The sequence below is a fragment of the Ammospiza caudacuta genome, chromosome 13 (genome assembly GCF_027887145.1).
Source record: "Ammospiza caudacuta isolate bAmmCau1 chromosome 13, bAmmCau1.pri, whole genome shotgun sequence".
Lineage (NCBI taxonomy): Eukaryota > Metazoa > Chordata > Aves > Passeriformes > Passerellidae > Ammospiza > Ammospiza caudacuta.
This window is the reverse complement of record NC_080605.1, coordinates 11,346,446-11,360,097: the sequence shown is the minus strand read 5'-3', so window position 1 is coordinate 11,360,097 and position 13,652 is coordinate 11,346,446. Positions and strand designations below refer to the sequence as shown.

Sequence of the window (13,652 nt, the reverse complement as noted above, 5' to 3'; positions counted from 1 at the left end):
ATTTTAGTGTTTATACAGACAATACAAGTTATTTTACAGCATGTAACACCAAATAAACTGGTCAGCTGATGAGAACACTATTGGTGAGAATGTAATGGTTGAAACACAACTCATTTACCTCTCTTTGCAAGTGTTCAAACAAGAGAACACATAAATATTTACTATGTCCAGACTAACAGTTCACAGGAACATAAGCATGTTAAATTACCAAAACATTATGGAAAGTTCAAGCAGCATTGCTTACAAAAGACTGCAGATATAACTTCAGAAGCAAGGAATATTTGCATGGCTTTTCAATATTTAATCACTATGTGTGTTCAGTGGAAAGGCTAAAATGGGTTTTTTCCACTCCAATGTTTTTTCACTTTTAGCACAAAGTGAACAGCACTGATGGAAGCAGGTTGAAATGAGGCTGTAGTCAGCATAATCACAGAGCTTCTTGTTCACAAGTAAATTCTGGTCCTTGGCTTTTCATTAGGTGTTCTCAGTTTAATTATTAGTTAGAAAACATGTTTCATAATCACAGGAAATACTTTCAGCAATGAACACACTAGTTTCCCTACTGACTTCAAGGTTAGTTTGAGCATTTTTCCCCCTCACTTTTCAAGCTCTGATTAGGAGTCATGTTTCTTTTTTTCTTGGTTTTATTTTAAGACTTGTATTCTTGGGTATTTGTCCAATATGACACTTTCTAGTGATGGACTTGGATAATAATTTTTTCCATTTTTATCTCACTTTGTTTCATAAAATTTAAGTGTTACATTAGCACTTGTCACTAATATGTCAAATCAGCTAATATATTCCAAAATGATGCACATTGTGACTGACCTTCTGAAATTGTTGTTAAAAGGAATTCTGGATGCTAAAACTTAATGTGCATTTAAAGGGAAAGCTGGTAAACTTATGAGAATTTCCTAGAAGATCATTCATGAAACAATATCCACCCCACCAAATCCCTGGTTTGCACCTTTAGGACTTGGAAAAATGGTAGGAAGTATCAATATATTTTTTCCCTGCTCTTAAATTCTTTCAAAGAAAAAGGATAGCTGAAAGTTCTTTAATCAAGCAAGTGTTAAGATACAAGCCAAGCTGGAAGAGGTCTCAGGAAGACCTGTGGTCCCTACTCCAGGCCAACTTCAGAGTGCTTTGATGTTGCTCAGCCCAGTTAAGTTCCACTTATCTCCACGGCTGACAGCTGGTAGGTACCTGGGCAATCTGTTCCAAATTTTGATCCTCTTTTGTGAAAAGGCAGATTAAAACAATTCCTAAATGCATGTTGCTGTGTTAAATATTTGTATCTGTGCAACCACAGCTCATTCTCACCTCATGCACCACTGTTTACTATTTTAGGCTCAAGGGTCCTTTAGTATTCAGGAAACACAACATTAAGGGATATAAGGTTTCTAAGGGTTCTAGTGGTACCCACTGAATAGCTGAGGATTTTAAGGACACTCTGTTTTAGAACATGGGGTATTTTGTGATTCTGCTCTAGCTACATCTTTCCTTGCACATTTGTTCCTCTCCTTTTCTTAATTTTCGTCCCTCCTTGGGCTCACCTCTTGCTCTGCCCCTGCACCTTACACACAATATGCCATTTGTCAGCTTTTGTATCTTTCAGCTTGCATTCCCCATCCTCAGTACTTCACAAGCTTCTCCCTGAAATTTTTCTGCACATCTCTGCATGCTGTAGATCAGAATGTTTCTTCCTCTATATGGATATGGTGCCAATGACAGGAACAAATGCAGTTTTACTTCTTTCTGATCCAGTGCCCAGAATCACAATGCTCCTTGCTATCAGAAGTTGCTGAACAACAGTATGGTGCTAAAGTCATACATTTCTATCAGTAAAAATGCAATCTGCTCATATTTTGGCCAAAAACTTCTAAAAAATCTGCTATGTGAAAACAATGATTTTCAGAAGCTTGTAAACTGGATCAATTCTGTGAGAAATTTTCATTGAGCGAACAAGTTCTCTTGCCAGTTTATAAATTTCTGCATGAAAGCATAAAGATCCTTGGCTAAAATCCCTTTTTCCACCCTGAAACAAACTGTTCTGAACAGAAACTATCTATTCTGTTTCTATGAAAAGTTAACAGCACACTGCAGACATGGAATAAATAATATCACCAGACTCCACTCCAATTTCACTTTCTCTTGCCTTTTTCAATTCATATTTATCTTATTACATAACAACTATAAATGTTTCAACAATTAGACATCGCAGATTTCTTCATTACGTATTTTCTTCTTCTATAATTACAAACTAAAGATGTTGAGAAACTTACACCACAAAAAAGGTTTAAAAAGAAGATTTCTCATGAGCCAGTATTACTTCTAATCCTTAGCACAGGACTCCTATCATGCTTTAAAGCTACCAACAACCACTATTTAAAGAGCATTGCAACTTCTCTCTTTTAAATGAAAACCAGTAAGAATGTGCTCCATTGCCCTTCTGTTTCATAGCAGGGAACACGATGGAAACACTGCCAGTACTCCGAACAGCTTTAAAGTGATAAACACTTTCCAAAGTCTCCAAAGAATAAACAAGGAAATATTAAAGAGGACAGAAAGAAAAAGGCAGCAAATACCTATTAGGCACATCAGGAATAGGGAGTACAGCTGGCCTTTAATACATCATGCTACTGCAATTTTCCCAAAACAGAAAACACCAAGTTGCTAATTATCAGTGTCCAGAGTCACCACTCAGATATTATCATTTGTAGCCAAGGCACTTTGTTAAATTACTAACAATAACACTCCGACGTTATCAACAGTATTAGCAATTCTTTATCACTAGAAACTTTGCTAAAAATATAAAGAAGAAGTTTCCTTGACAAGATACTGTAGCCTCTTGAATGAGAGCTAATTTGCTGGTATAAAACCATTTTCTCTCATCCTTTTATATGTTTCATAAATAATACTAACATAGTTATATTAGCCACTGTCTCCTTCTCCAGTTGTATTTCCAATTAAAAACTTCTGGACTGTGCACAGATTTTAAAGCACTCATAATAGTCTTTTTGGAACCATCAGTCAGTTCCAGCTCACACTACATTGAAACAGTAATTCCAAATAATAAACAAAATGACATCCCAGAAGGATGGCCAAACCTTGAACTTATCGCCATTTTAATCAGGACACAAGATAATGACCCAAACAGATCTAAGAGAACTCAAGATCAGCGAGCACCCATCTTTCTTAGCACAGAGCTGTTCCCCAGCCCCAGCCTGGCTGGCAGGGACCCGGGGACAGTGCTAGTTAACAGGGACAATGCTAGTTAACAGGGACAATGCTAGTTAACGGGGACAGTGCTAGTTAACGGGGACAGTGCTAGTTAACGGGGGACAGTGCTAGTTAACGGGGACAGTGCTAGTTAACGGGGGACAGTGCTAGTTAACGGGGGACACTGCTAGTTAACGGGGACAGTGCTAGTTAATGGGGGACACTGCTAGTTAACGGGGACACTGCTAGTTAACGGGGACAGTGCTAGTTAACGGGGACAGTGCTAGTTAACGGGGGACAGTGCTAGTTAATGGGGGACAGTGCTAGTTAACGGGGGACAGTGCTAGTTAACGGGGGACACTGCTAGTTAACGGGGACAGTGCTAGTTAACGGGGGACACTGCTAGTTAACGGGGACAGTGCTAGTTAACGGGGACAGTGCTAGTTAACGGGGGACAGTGCTAGTTAACGGGGGACAGTGCTAGTTAACGGGGACAGTGCTAGTTAACGGGGGACAGTGCTAGTTAATGGGGGACAGTGCTAGTTAACGGGGGACAGTGCTAGTTAACGGGGACAGTGCTAGTTAACGGGGGACACTGCTAGTTAACGGGGGACACTGCTAGTTAACGGGGGACAGTGATAGTTAACAGGGGACACTGCTAGTTAACGGGGACAGTGCTAGTTAACGGGGACAGTGCTAGTTAACGGGGGACAGTGCTAGTTAACGGGGGACACTGCTAGTTAACGGGGACAGTGCTAGTTAATGGGGGACAGTGCTAGTTAACGGGGGACACTGCTAGTTAACGGGGGACACTGCTAGTTAACGGGGACAGTGCTAGTTAACGGGGACAGTGCTAGTTAATGGGGGACAGTGCTAGTTAACAGGGACAGTGCTAGTTAATGGGGGACAGTGCTAGTTAACGGGGACAGTGCTAGTTAACGGGGGACAGTGCTAGTTAACGGGGACAGTGCTAGTTAACGGGGACAGTGCTAGTTAACGGGGGACAGTGCTAGTTAACGGGGACAATGCTAGCTAACAGGGACAGTGCTAGTTAATGGGGACAATGTCAGCTAACAGGGGACAGTGCCATCCCCTGCCCCGGGAGGTCCCAGCTGGAGGCTCCTCCCCAGCACCAGTGCCAGAGACCCAGCTCCTCCCCAGCTCTCCCCCCATGGCTCCTGAGGCAGTACCTGAGTTTATAAGGGTTTCAAACCATCTTAACACTCTCAGATCAACAAGCAAAGATTATCTGTCAGGGTGCTGAGTTTTAAGACTGCTTGTTAACAGTATTTGCTGTTCGAGGTACAGACCTGCTTCGAGGTACAAGGCAACAAGGACAGTCACTCATTTCAGCAGTGCACAGCATCACATCCCACTTGCTGGATTCATTGCTACATAATTCAAGGATTAATGAACAAAATCCACCAGTGCTCTTTTAACACATGAGATAATACAGCCATTTCTGGCAGCAGTTTTGAACTGAAGGACTGCCACTCTGACTCAAGCATTTGTAAATTGAGTTCTTAGAATTTGGGGGACTTATTTATTTAAACTATTAAGAAAAAAAGAAATTACCTAAATGTATTCAACTGATATTGTCCTTTACATCACCAGTGCAGAGCTGTTGCTTTTCATCAGGGCTGTGATATTTAATTTTATGTTTGAGTAGGTGGGAATACGTTGAGAGCTATAAAACCTAAATGCCAATCTACTTTTTTGAACAAGAGAATGTTCACAAATTCGTAATTCTTCACATCAAGTGGTAAGAAGTAGACTTTTTAGATTAAATATGCATCACCTTAGATGGAAGAAGTAGAATCAATTAGAAAGAGCTTATAAATAGAAACAAGGTCTATGCAAAAATATGAAAGGTTTTAAATAGATTCCGAAATGTCAACACACCTTGGTAAATAGCCAGGATACAAAGTGGTTCTGCTGTCGGCAGAGTAATTGTAAAGCAAATTTTGAAGAATTAACTTAATCAGTAATCAGTGCATAACGCAAATTAGTTAACTTTGGTAATACTAAATATATTATACATACGTTCTTCTAATAATTTCTGTCATAGCCTTATAATGTTATTACTAATAATATAATTTACTCATTTATCTTCACCAATTCTTATGGCACAGAAACTTTGCTAACCACAGAATCCAGTTCTAATGGACCTGACTGAAATTAATAAGCATTATTTCTCTGCCTTCACAGCTCCAAAAAATAAAACCTTTACCCTCACCTTTAGAAAGAAACTACAGCCTGCCTAGAAAGTAGCTGCCAGCAATTTCTAACTAGCACTGATAAATTAAAATGAAAATTGTGCTATAAATTTTTCCTGTACGTGTTGATCTCAGAGCATCATGAAGGAAAATATAAACAATTAACATGAAGCCACCAAACACAAACTGATTGTCTGAGCAGCAAAAAACAGGAACTCTTGAAAGACCATCCTGCCCCTAAATCCAGACACAGTAGCTAAAACTCATCTCAATCCCAGACGAGGGCTACTCCATTTCAGTAAAAGCTGTGCTGTATTACAGTTTAAAGGACTTTTTTTTAACTGATGGCTTTCAGGCAGTTTTATCAAGGTCTGTTCTGCAATTAGTGTTCCAGCTCTACAGTTCAACTGTAACTCTGAAAATCCTCCTCCAGAGCAACCCAGACCTTGCTACACAGAATAAAGCCCTGTAAGAGGTCAAAGTCTATGATCACAATCTAAATAAGAGTTTGCTGTTTGAGTTCTGGGCTACAGAGGGTACAGCTGTGCTCTTACTGAACAGGCTTGTGTTTGTTGTGAGCAGAGATATGAAAGAGCAGATTAAAATGGTTTCTCAAACATTTCTCAAAAGAAAAAAAAAACCAACAAGAAATCAATATATTTGTTACTGTTTCAGATCACTCAGCTCTGTCTTGGCCTGCAAAAATGAAACAGGAGTCACCCAAAACATACATGTGACTTCAGATCTTCTCAAACACATCCAACTCTGCATCACCTCCTGCATTGCTCTGGCACTCCAAATCCAGACTGAAACAAGAGATTTAACAGCTCCTGGAAGTTAAATGAGTTTGCCATAGAAAACCCTGACTGAAAAAAAAATTGATTCATCTGGGATGGATGTATCGCAGCAGACCTTCTTCTAAAATGGAACAGCAGATGCACCCAAACAAATTCTCTGCTACTGTTAAAAAGGTATATTTATCTTTTTTTTTTTTTTTTTAATTGTAAAACTTTACAGGTTTCAAGGTTTCACTCACAACTATAGTGCTTGCAAAAAATTAGTTCATAATGGCTTCTAACAGTTGGGAATTGTTTGCTTATCTTTTTAAAACATGAGGGGACTTCAGGTTTTCTGATTAAATATAAGAAATATATAAAAATATGTATACATATTTATATTATAAAGTTTTTCTCATTATTGATTGAAAGAAAAAATTGAAATTCTTTTTTATCCCATTTTAAACAGATCTCAGAAATCTTTCCATCCAAAGGAAAAAAAACATTGAACTGAGATCCTCCCTTCCCTTCCTGCCCAATAAAGCTCTTGTCTTTTACAGGTATTATTTTAGCATAGTAAAATTTTCTCCCAAGATTCAGTCAAAGTTTATTTTAAGATAATGAGAAAAATCAATGGAGCAACCCACACGCTTAAAAACCCAATCCTATTTTGACTTAATGATTCTGAGGATGTGCTTAGATTCATTAAGAAATATTTTTTAAGAACTGAAGATAGGACAAAACCTTTACCAAAGCTTTAGTCTTCTAAACTCCTTATTCTTTAATTTTGGTTTTCTCTGAATAAAAAAAAAAATATTAATCACAAAATTTTTTTGAACCATGGTTGAAAAGACAAGTATAGTGCTGTTGTAGTAATTATTCTGCTGTAATATCAGCAGTTACATTTGCATAGAAAGCAGGGTTTGGTAAGATTATTCTTTTAAAAAAACAAGGCCTTATTGCAATTGCTGCTCTGCAAAATCCCTGGGGTATTCCTTGCTAAGCCGTTATTGTTTTATGTATTTATATCAATAATATACAATAGCGCTAATTCAACACAACACATTAATCTGTTTGGATGCAAAAATAAAGTATCTTGATGTCTCAAAGGATTTGATTTGCTGCTGTCCATCTAAATAAAATGGAATTCTGTGAATATGAATGGAAATCTGTAATATGTGTTGGTTTTAGAAGACTCTTTAGAGCTCCTTACCAGGACCTGACTGCTCCATCTTTAGGTATTGATCCTTCATAATGACAGCAAGACCCGGCAGCGTGACTAAGTTAGCAGAGTGCTACTGGGTATTAGCTGAGCAGACTGGTAACTAATGGGGACACAAACCTTCACAGCTCAATGCAACATGGTCAAACATTGACAATAATTAAATGGGAGCTGCTCTAGCAGCTTGCATGTACTCTGCATCAAACACAAACACCACAGTTAAAAACACAGTTTGAGAAATGTCTCTTTCTCATCTGACGCCGTCTGATGAAATCCTGAAAAGTGATCCTAAGTGATGTGCACAGCAAAGCATTTCACCAACACAAAACTGAGTGCACAATCATAGATTGTAGGTAACAATTTACTTTTTTTCATTTAAAAAAGTAAAAGTATTATGGCAACTATGCAGTATATCATAATGATATTATTTTGGCAGGTTTTGTCAATTATTTTGTCAATTACTTTTGTCCACAAGTATGAATCAAAAGCACACTAAGGACAAACCACAAGGTTTCATGAAACTGACGCTAGCTGAACAACAGTGTAAGTTTTCTAATTAGACAGATCCACAAAATGTTTATTACAGAACATGAGTAAATTCAGAAACATGAAAGTGAAATCAACTTCACAAAAGTACACATCACAAAAGTACACCACCTTAAACTAGATGGAGAAAAAAAGAAAAGGAAGCACTACTTGATGCTTACAAGCAGCATCATAGGCCAACACATAAACAGAACAGAAAGAAATTAACACCATGAAATTTCATGTTAAGAATGAAGTTGGGTACAGAGCAGTAACCTTCAAACTACAGGGTAACTACTCAAAATTGTTCACTTCAAACATGTAAGAAAAGATCTCTACAAGGAAAAAAGAAAACACCGAGATATAGACTGATTAAAAGAACATTCATTTCTGCTCCATACAGTAAAATATACATATGGATATGAGACATTTAAATTTCAGAGATATGCCAGTTAATATTTCTGCTACTGCAAAAAGAGCACAGATTTATCAAACTAAAAATCAGGCTGTAAGTAAGATTTCTATTTCAAGTTGTGACTGATATATTTAATACTGGAGATCACACACTATCCTTTAAAAGTAAACAGGCAACATAGGTTAGCTCTGGAGTCCCAAGATGAGCCAGTTCCTGAAACCCCTGGAGCACTCCAAAAGCTCCTCACCCTAATGTATCCACCCTGCTTGACCCAGCTGAGTCTGCAAAATATTTAAGAGGGCAGATTAAATTGATATGAGTGAAGACTACAAAATTGTTAGAATTTAATCTTTCCAGTATGTGCTTTACTTTTGATACGTGTGATATCTGTGAGAATACTCTCTTGTCTACAAGTTCATTAAAATTCCAATTTCTCCCTGTGTAGTTTATCAAGCACACTGTATTGAAGCTACATGCCAAAATTGATAAAAACAGCATTTATAATCCAGAAAAACTCAGCTTGGAGTCAGAATGGATTACCAAGCTAGACAGAAGGTATTTCGATCTATGCTTCAAAGCGAATACAGAATATTTTAGAATCTGTATTAAAATAATTCCTTTCAAAAGGACACTCCTACAGTGATTTTATCTAAAGAGAAAACAGAGCATTCTTGTTCCTGAATGAGAGAGTCCACACATGGACTTAATCAGGAAGAATTTTGTGTAGGCAGCGGAGGAGAACATTTTATTATCAGTAAGCAGTTTCCATTTTAATCAAGGAAATACAGTCTGAAGAGAAGACAACGTTTTAATCTACTTACCCAATTTTTGTTTTCTCTTTAAGTTTGGATGAGGAACCAGTTTTCGGCTTTTTAGTCTCCTTATCCTTTGGTTTGGATTTAACTTTTCTACCCTTCTTTTCCTCTTTTCCTTCAGCTGAAACACTGGGGAAGTTTTCAGGGCTCATTACTCGTGGAATGTTTCTCTCTCCTCTCTCTTTTGCCTTTGCAATTGCTTCAGATATTATGCGATTCGCCTTCTCTTGTTTACTTTCCGAGTCTGTTTTTTTCTTCTGCTTCTTTTCAGACATTCCCCTCACCTGGGTATTCTGCAACTTAGTATATGATCCTGAACCATCAGTCTTCTTGGAAGGAGGCTGTAGCAATAAACAAAAAGTACATTAAATCCCTTTAAAGACAGAAAGAAAAAGTGCAAACATTTTTGGTAATTTTGGTGATATGCATTTTAATAAAATGTAGCTGCCAGGGACTTATGTGGACACAAAAAATGAGGAATTCCATTTATACCACAGAATTGCGTGGGTTTCAAAATAACTACATCAATTGTTGGTTTTAAACAACCAATCCAAGTACTCAAAGACAGTAAAAATTATCCTTCTGAAATTCTCTCAACCGGCTCTCCACCTCTGTAATTAAAGAAACCAATCTTTAACCTTTGCAGCATTCCCATACATTTGACACACACATCCAACACCTCCAGTAAAATATGAAAAAGCAAAGAGCTCCCGAAGGTAACAGCATCAGTGTTTTGCCTTTGGTAGGATACCAGGACCACAGTTCCCCTAAAGCAGATGAATGATCTACAGGACTAACTCGGCGATGAACACAACAGATGCTCGAACAACACCAAGATTAAAAAACAGACAAAAGATAAAACCAAAACTAAAATTACACAGCTCTATATCCATAAACAGATCAGAAAGCAGCGTTTCCTTTATTTAGATCAACATACACTCCATGCCTCGGATAAAAGACGTAACTTGTTTTTATCTCCGGGGTTTTAATGCCCGTTTCATGGAGGCAGAATTGTTTACGGGGCTGATGAGCTTCTCCTGCAGCCAGCCAGAAGACATGTTTTTGCTTTCCTCCCCTCCCCCTTTGAGGAATGGAAAGAATTTCCTATTCAAACACAAAACCCCAGCAGATAACAGTTATGTTACGTTCTCACCCGTAAATGCGCCTCTGCCTAGAGCAGGAAGAAAAGCCACCACGAATTTCCAAACACATTTTCTGGGCAAACCCCGCGCACTTCCCGGGATTCATGTTCTAGAGGAGCCTCATGGGCGGCGGGGGCGGGAGGCAGGGATGGGGCCGCTCCCGATGCCACCTTAAAGCCCCGGGGCTGCAACAAACAGCCGGACCCAGCTCGGGAACAGCTCAAGATGGCGATGCGGCTCCCGCAGCAGCAGCCAGTAATAAGGAAGGTTATTCAATCCCATTAGCCTTTTAGCCCAAAGAACCCCTCCTCCTCCCACTCATTCAGGCTCTCACTTACCCTTCCTCTCGGCCTCTTCACTGAAGACATTTTTGGCGTCAGACAAAGACTTGCCCTCCGCTTTTGCAGCACCCCCGGCAGTGCTCAGGAGAAAAGCATGGGGAGAAGATTGCTAAATGGCCTATTTAGCGAGCGGCAGCCGGGCCGCGCTCAGCCCTCCCCGAGCGCTCGCTCGCTTCAGCAGCATCCCCGCGCCCTGCCCGGCGCGCACCCGCCGCCCCCGGCCCGGCCCGGCCCCGCCGTGCGCGGAGCGCCGGATCCCAACAAAGCGCGGAAAGAAACGCACAAAGCATCAAAAGGCATCAGCGCCAATATTAGCGCTGGTTAGACCCGCTCCCCGCGGAACTAGGCCAGCAGATGGTGCTACCCGTCATTATTCCATTAGGCTCCACGTTTAACCCCCGCGGGGATCGGCTTTAACCCTTGCCGCTCCCCGCCCGCAGCGCCGCCCACAGCGCCGCTCGCTCCCTGGAAAGCCGTGGGAACCGGGCGCTGTGTGCGCCGGACCCGCTGCACCGCAACCCTGCGGCTCCAGCCCGGGGAGGGCACCGGCAACAGCGGCCGAATCCCAGCCTCTGCCCTCACAAACAGATCTTGCTCTCCAATATACTTCTTGATTTTTTTTAAAATTATTTTTTCTTGCATTTACTTCATTACTATACGATGGTAAGAGTGACTATAAATCATTTGCTGACAGGCATCCCTGCTTCCTACAGAAAATGGAAGAACTGCTCGGTTTTATCCCTCTGCCTCTGCCCAGACCTGCGAGACCCTGCGGCCGAGACCTCCTCGGGACACGGCTCTCTGGTAAGCGCCTCTTCATTCCCAGCTTGGGTTAAAGTGCTATTTTTAAAAAATCAGACAAGTTTTAAAATACGTGTTGTCAACATATCAAATAAAACAAAAAAGAAGATTGGGGTTTTGCAAGGTTATTAAAAAAAAAAAACAAAAAACAAGCTTTTGACAGCATAGCTCCATCCTAGCAATACCCTTGATTCTCAAAAGCCCGCTTAAGAAGACTGAAGAAAGATCGGGACTTGATTTCTGTTTTTCTCAATATATACATATATCTTCATTTTGCAAGAGATATGTTTTTCCATAGAAAATTTAAAATATGGTAAAGATTTTGAGATTGTTAAGATTAGTCATTACTCTAAAAGGTAATTTCACTTCTATTTAAGATTAATTTCAAAATTAAGTTCCTTGTCCAGTAGAAACACTAGTGGCACAAATACTTTAAATTGATTATTTTTTTAACAATACCACTTAAATTCAAGGATATTTCTTTAAATATGCAGGAGCATCACAAGGACAATTACCACATTTTAATTTTACTTTTGAGAACTCTAGCCAATATGTTTCTACATTTTGCTTACAGTAACTAAGTAAATTACAGGGATTTATCATTAAGGGTGATTATTTCATATCTTGGTAAAAATGGTAACTAATCAACTATTTTATGTTTTGAGATCAGCTAAACAACAAAAAAAATATTCCTAATGTATCCTTGGTATAATTTTAGCTCAAAAGCCAAATGCTACCAAAGGCAGTAGTGTTACATTGGTCAGTTCTTGAACATCCCTGGGCCAGAAACAAACAAACAAAAAATGCTTAATAATTACGTAGGTAATCCAGAAATGGTTGCTTTTTCGTGAATCCTTTTACAGCCTCTTCTAGATATTTTATCCTTTTAAAACAAAGTTTCTTTGCTGCATTTTCTCAGAGCTCAAAGCTGCTTCCCAATTTATTCCTCAATAACATTTACTACACTCTTACTGTAGAACTGTGAGTATGCTGGCCGAGGCTCCTCTATGTTATAATTCCTCTGTGTGCTGCTCTGTACTATCCCTGCTGAGTTCTGTCTCCTGCACTGCACAAACATTAAGCTGTTTGTTAGAAATCCCAGACCACGGGGATTTTTACATTTTGCTATGACATTTCTAACCACATGGAAATGACATTCATGAAGACGCAGGAAGGCACCAGCCAGCCATTCTAAGCCAAATAAATCTGTAATGAAACCTTCATCAAGAAAGTCACCATAGTCACGAAAACCAAAACTGGAAAGCAACACAAGTGTTTTGAGATTAGAACACGAAACATGCTTGCACTACAGAGGACAGGATCTGTGTGTACTTAGCAACAAAAGCCATTTAATCCAGCAGCTCTGTTATGCTGCTAATAATTTCATGATTTGGAAACATGCACAGCTATAAAATGATTGAACAGTTGTAAATCGTCATGCACATGAAAACCATTTCAAAGGTTCTCGAGCATCTACCAAAAAAAGGGCAAAGCCTTTTGCGAGCTGAAAACACCCCTCCCTCTCAGTGAGAGGGAACGCAGATAAAACATCCTAAAGGAATATATCCTCTCAGCAATGCCTTACAAACATATTCCATCTGGAATAAGAGAGAAAATTTTAAATGACATTTATGTAGGTGAAGGTGGAAAGGAAAACCCTGAGGCCACCACATATTTAAAACCTGAAGATTTTATTCGGAAAAATAGGTTTGTACTTTTCACGATTGCAAAGATAATCATCCAAACATGAGCGAATGCAAAGCAATGCAATGTTGTCTTTTGAGCCTGCACAGAGGGAGCTCCAGGGTATCTGCTGCTGCTAATGGCTTTGCCAAGCAGCAGCCGAGTGCAGGAAACAAGCCTCCTGTCAGTTCCCTGCTGCTCCACACAATCCTCTGGGCAGCAGGGAAACGGGCAGGAATCACCTCAAATTCACACCACTGCTGCTGCCTGCAAAAGCCATTAGCAGCAGCAGCAGGTATGGGCCCTGGTGCTGCTCACACCGCAGAGCTGGCCCGAAAACCACTCAGGGAACAGATCTGACAACAGCTGTACAATTCCCCACACATGCCCTGATCCCCAGCCAGGGGAGCATCTTGCTGGCACTATCCAAGGGAATTTGACATGCTGTCTCACAGGAGTAGAAGGTATAACCTACACATATCTGAATGATTTCT

General features: G+C 39.8%; 1 protein-coding gene across 2 annotated transcripts in view; it reads right to left on the bottom strand.

The window, feature by feature from the left end:
* The window catches only part of CHD9 (chromodomain helicase DNA binding protein 9), an 86,924-nt gene that overhangs the window by 43,319 nt on the left and 29,953 nt on the right, over window positions 1-13,652 (bottom strand). Inside the window, exons 1-2 of one of the 2 annotated variants that reach the window (XM_058813795.1) lie at window positions 10,672-10,828; window positions 9,198-9,532 (exon numbers count right to left, since the gene is read on the bottom strand). In XM_058813795.1, the coding sequence (XP_058669778.1) occupies window positions 9,198-9,532; window positions 10,672-10,701 (365 nt within the window). In that variant the 5' untranslated portion in view covers window positions 10,702-10,828. Of the gene's footprint in view, window positions 1-9,197; window positions 9,533-10,671; window positions 10,829-13,652 lie in introns of those variants that run through there. The other variant, XM_058813794.1, reaches the window with a different exon arrangement.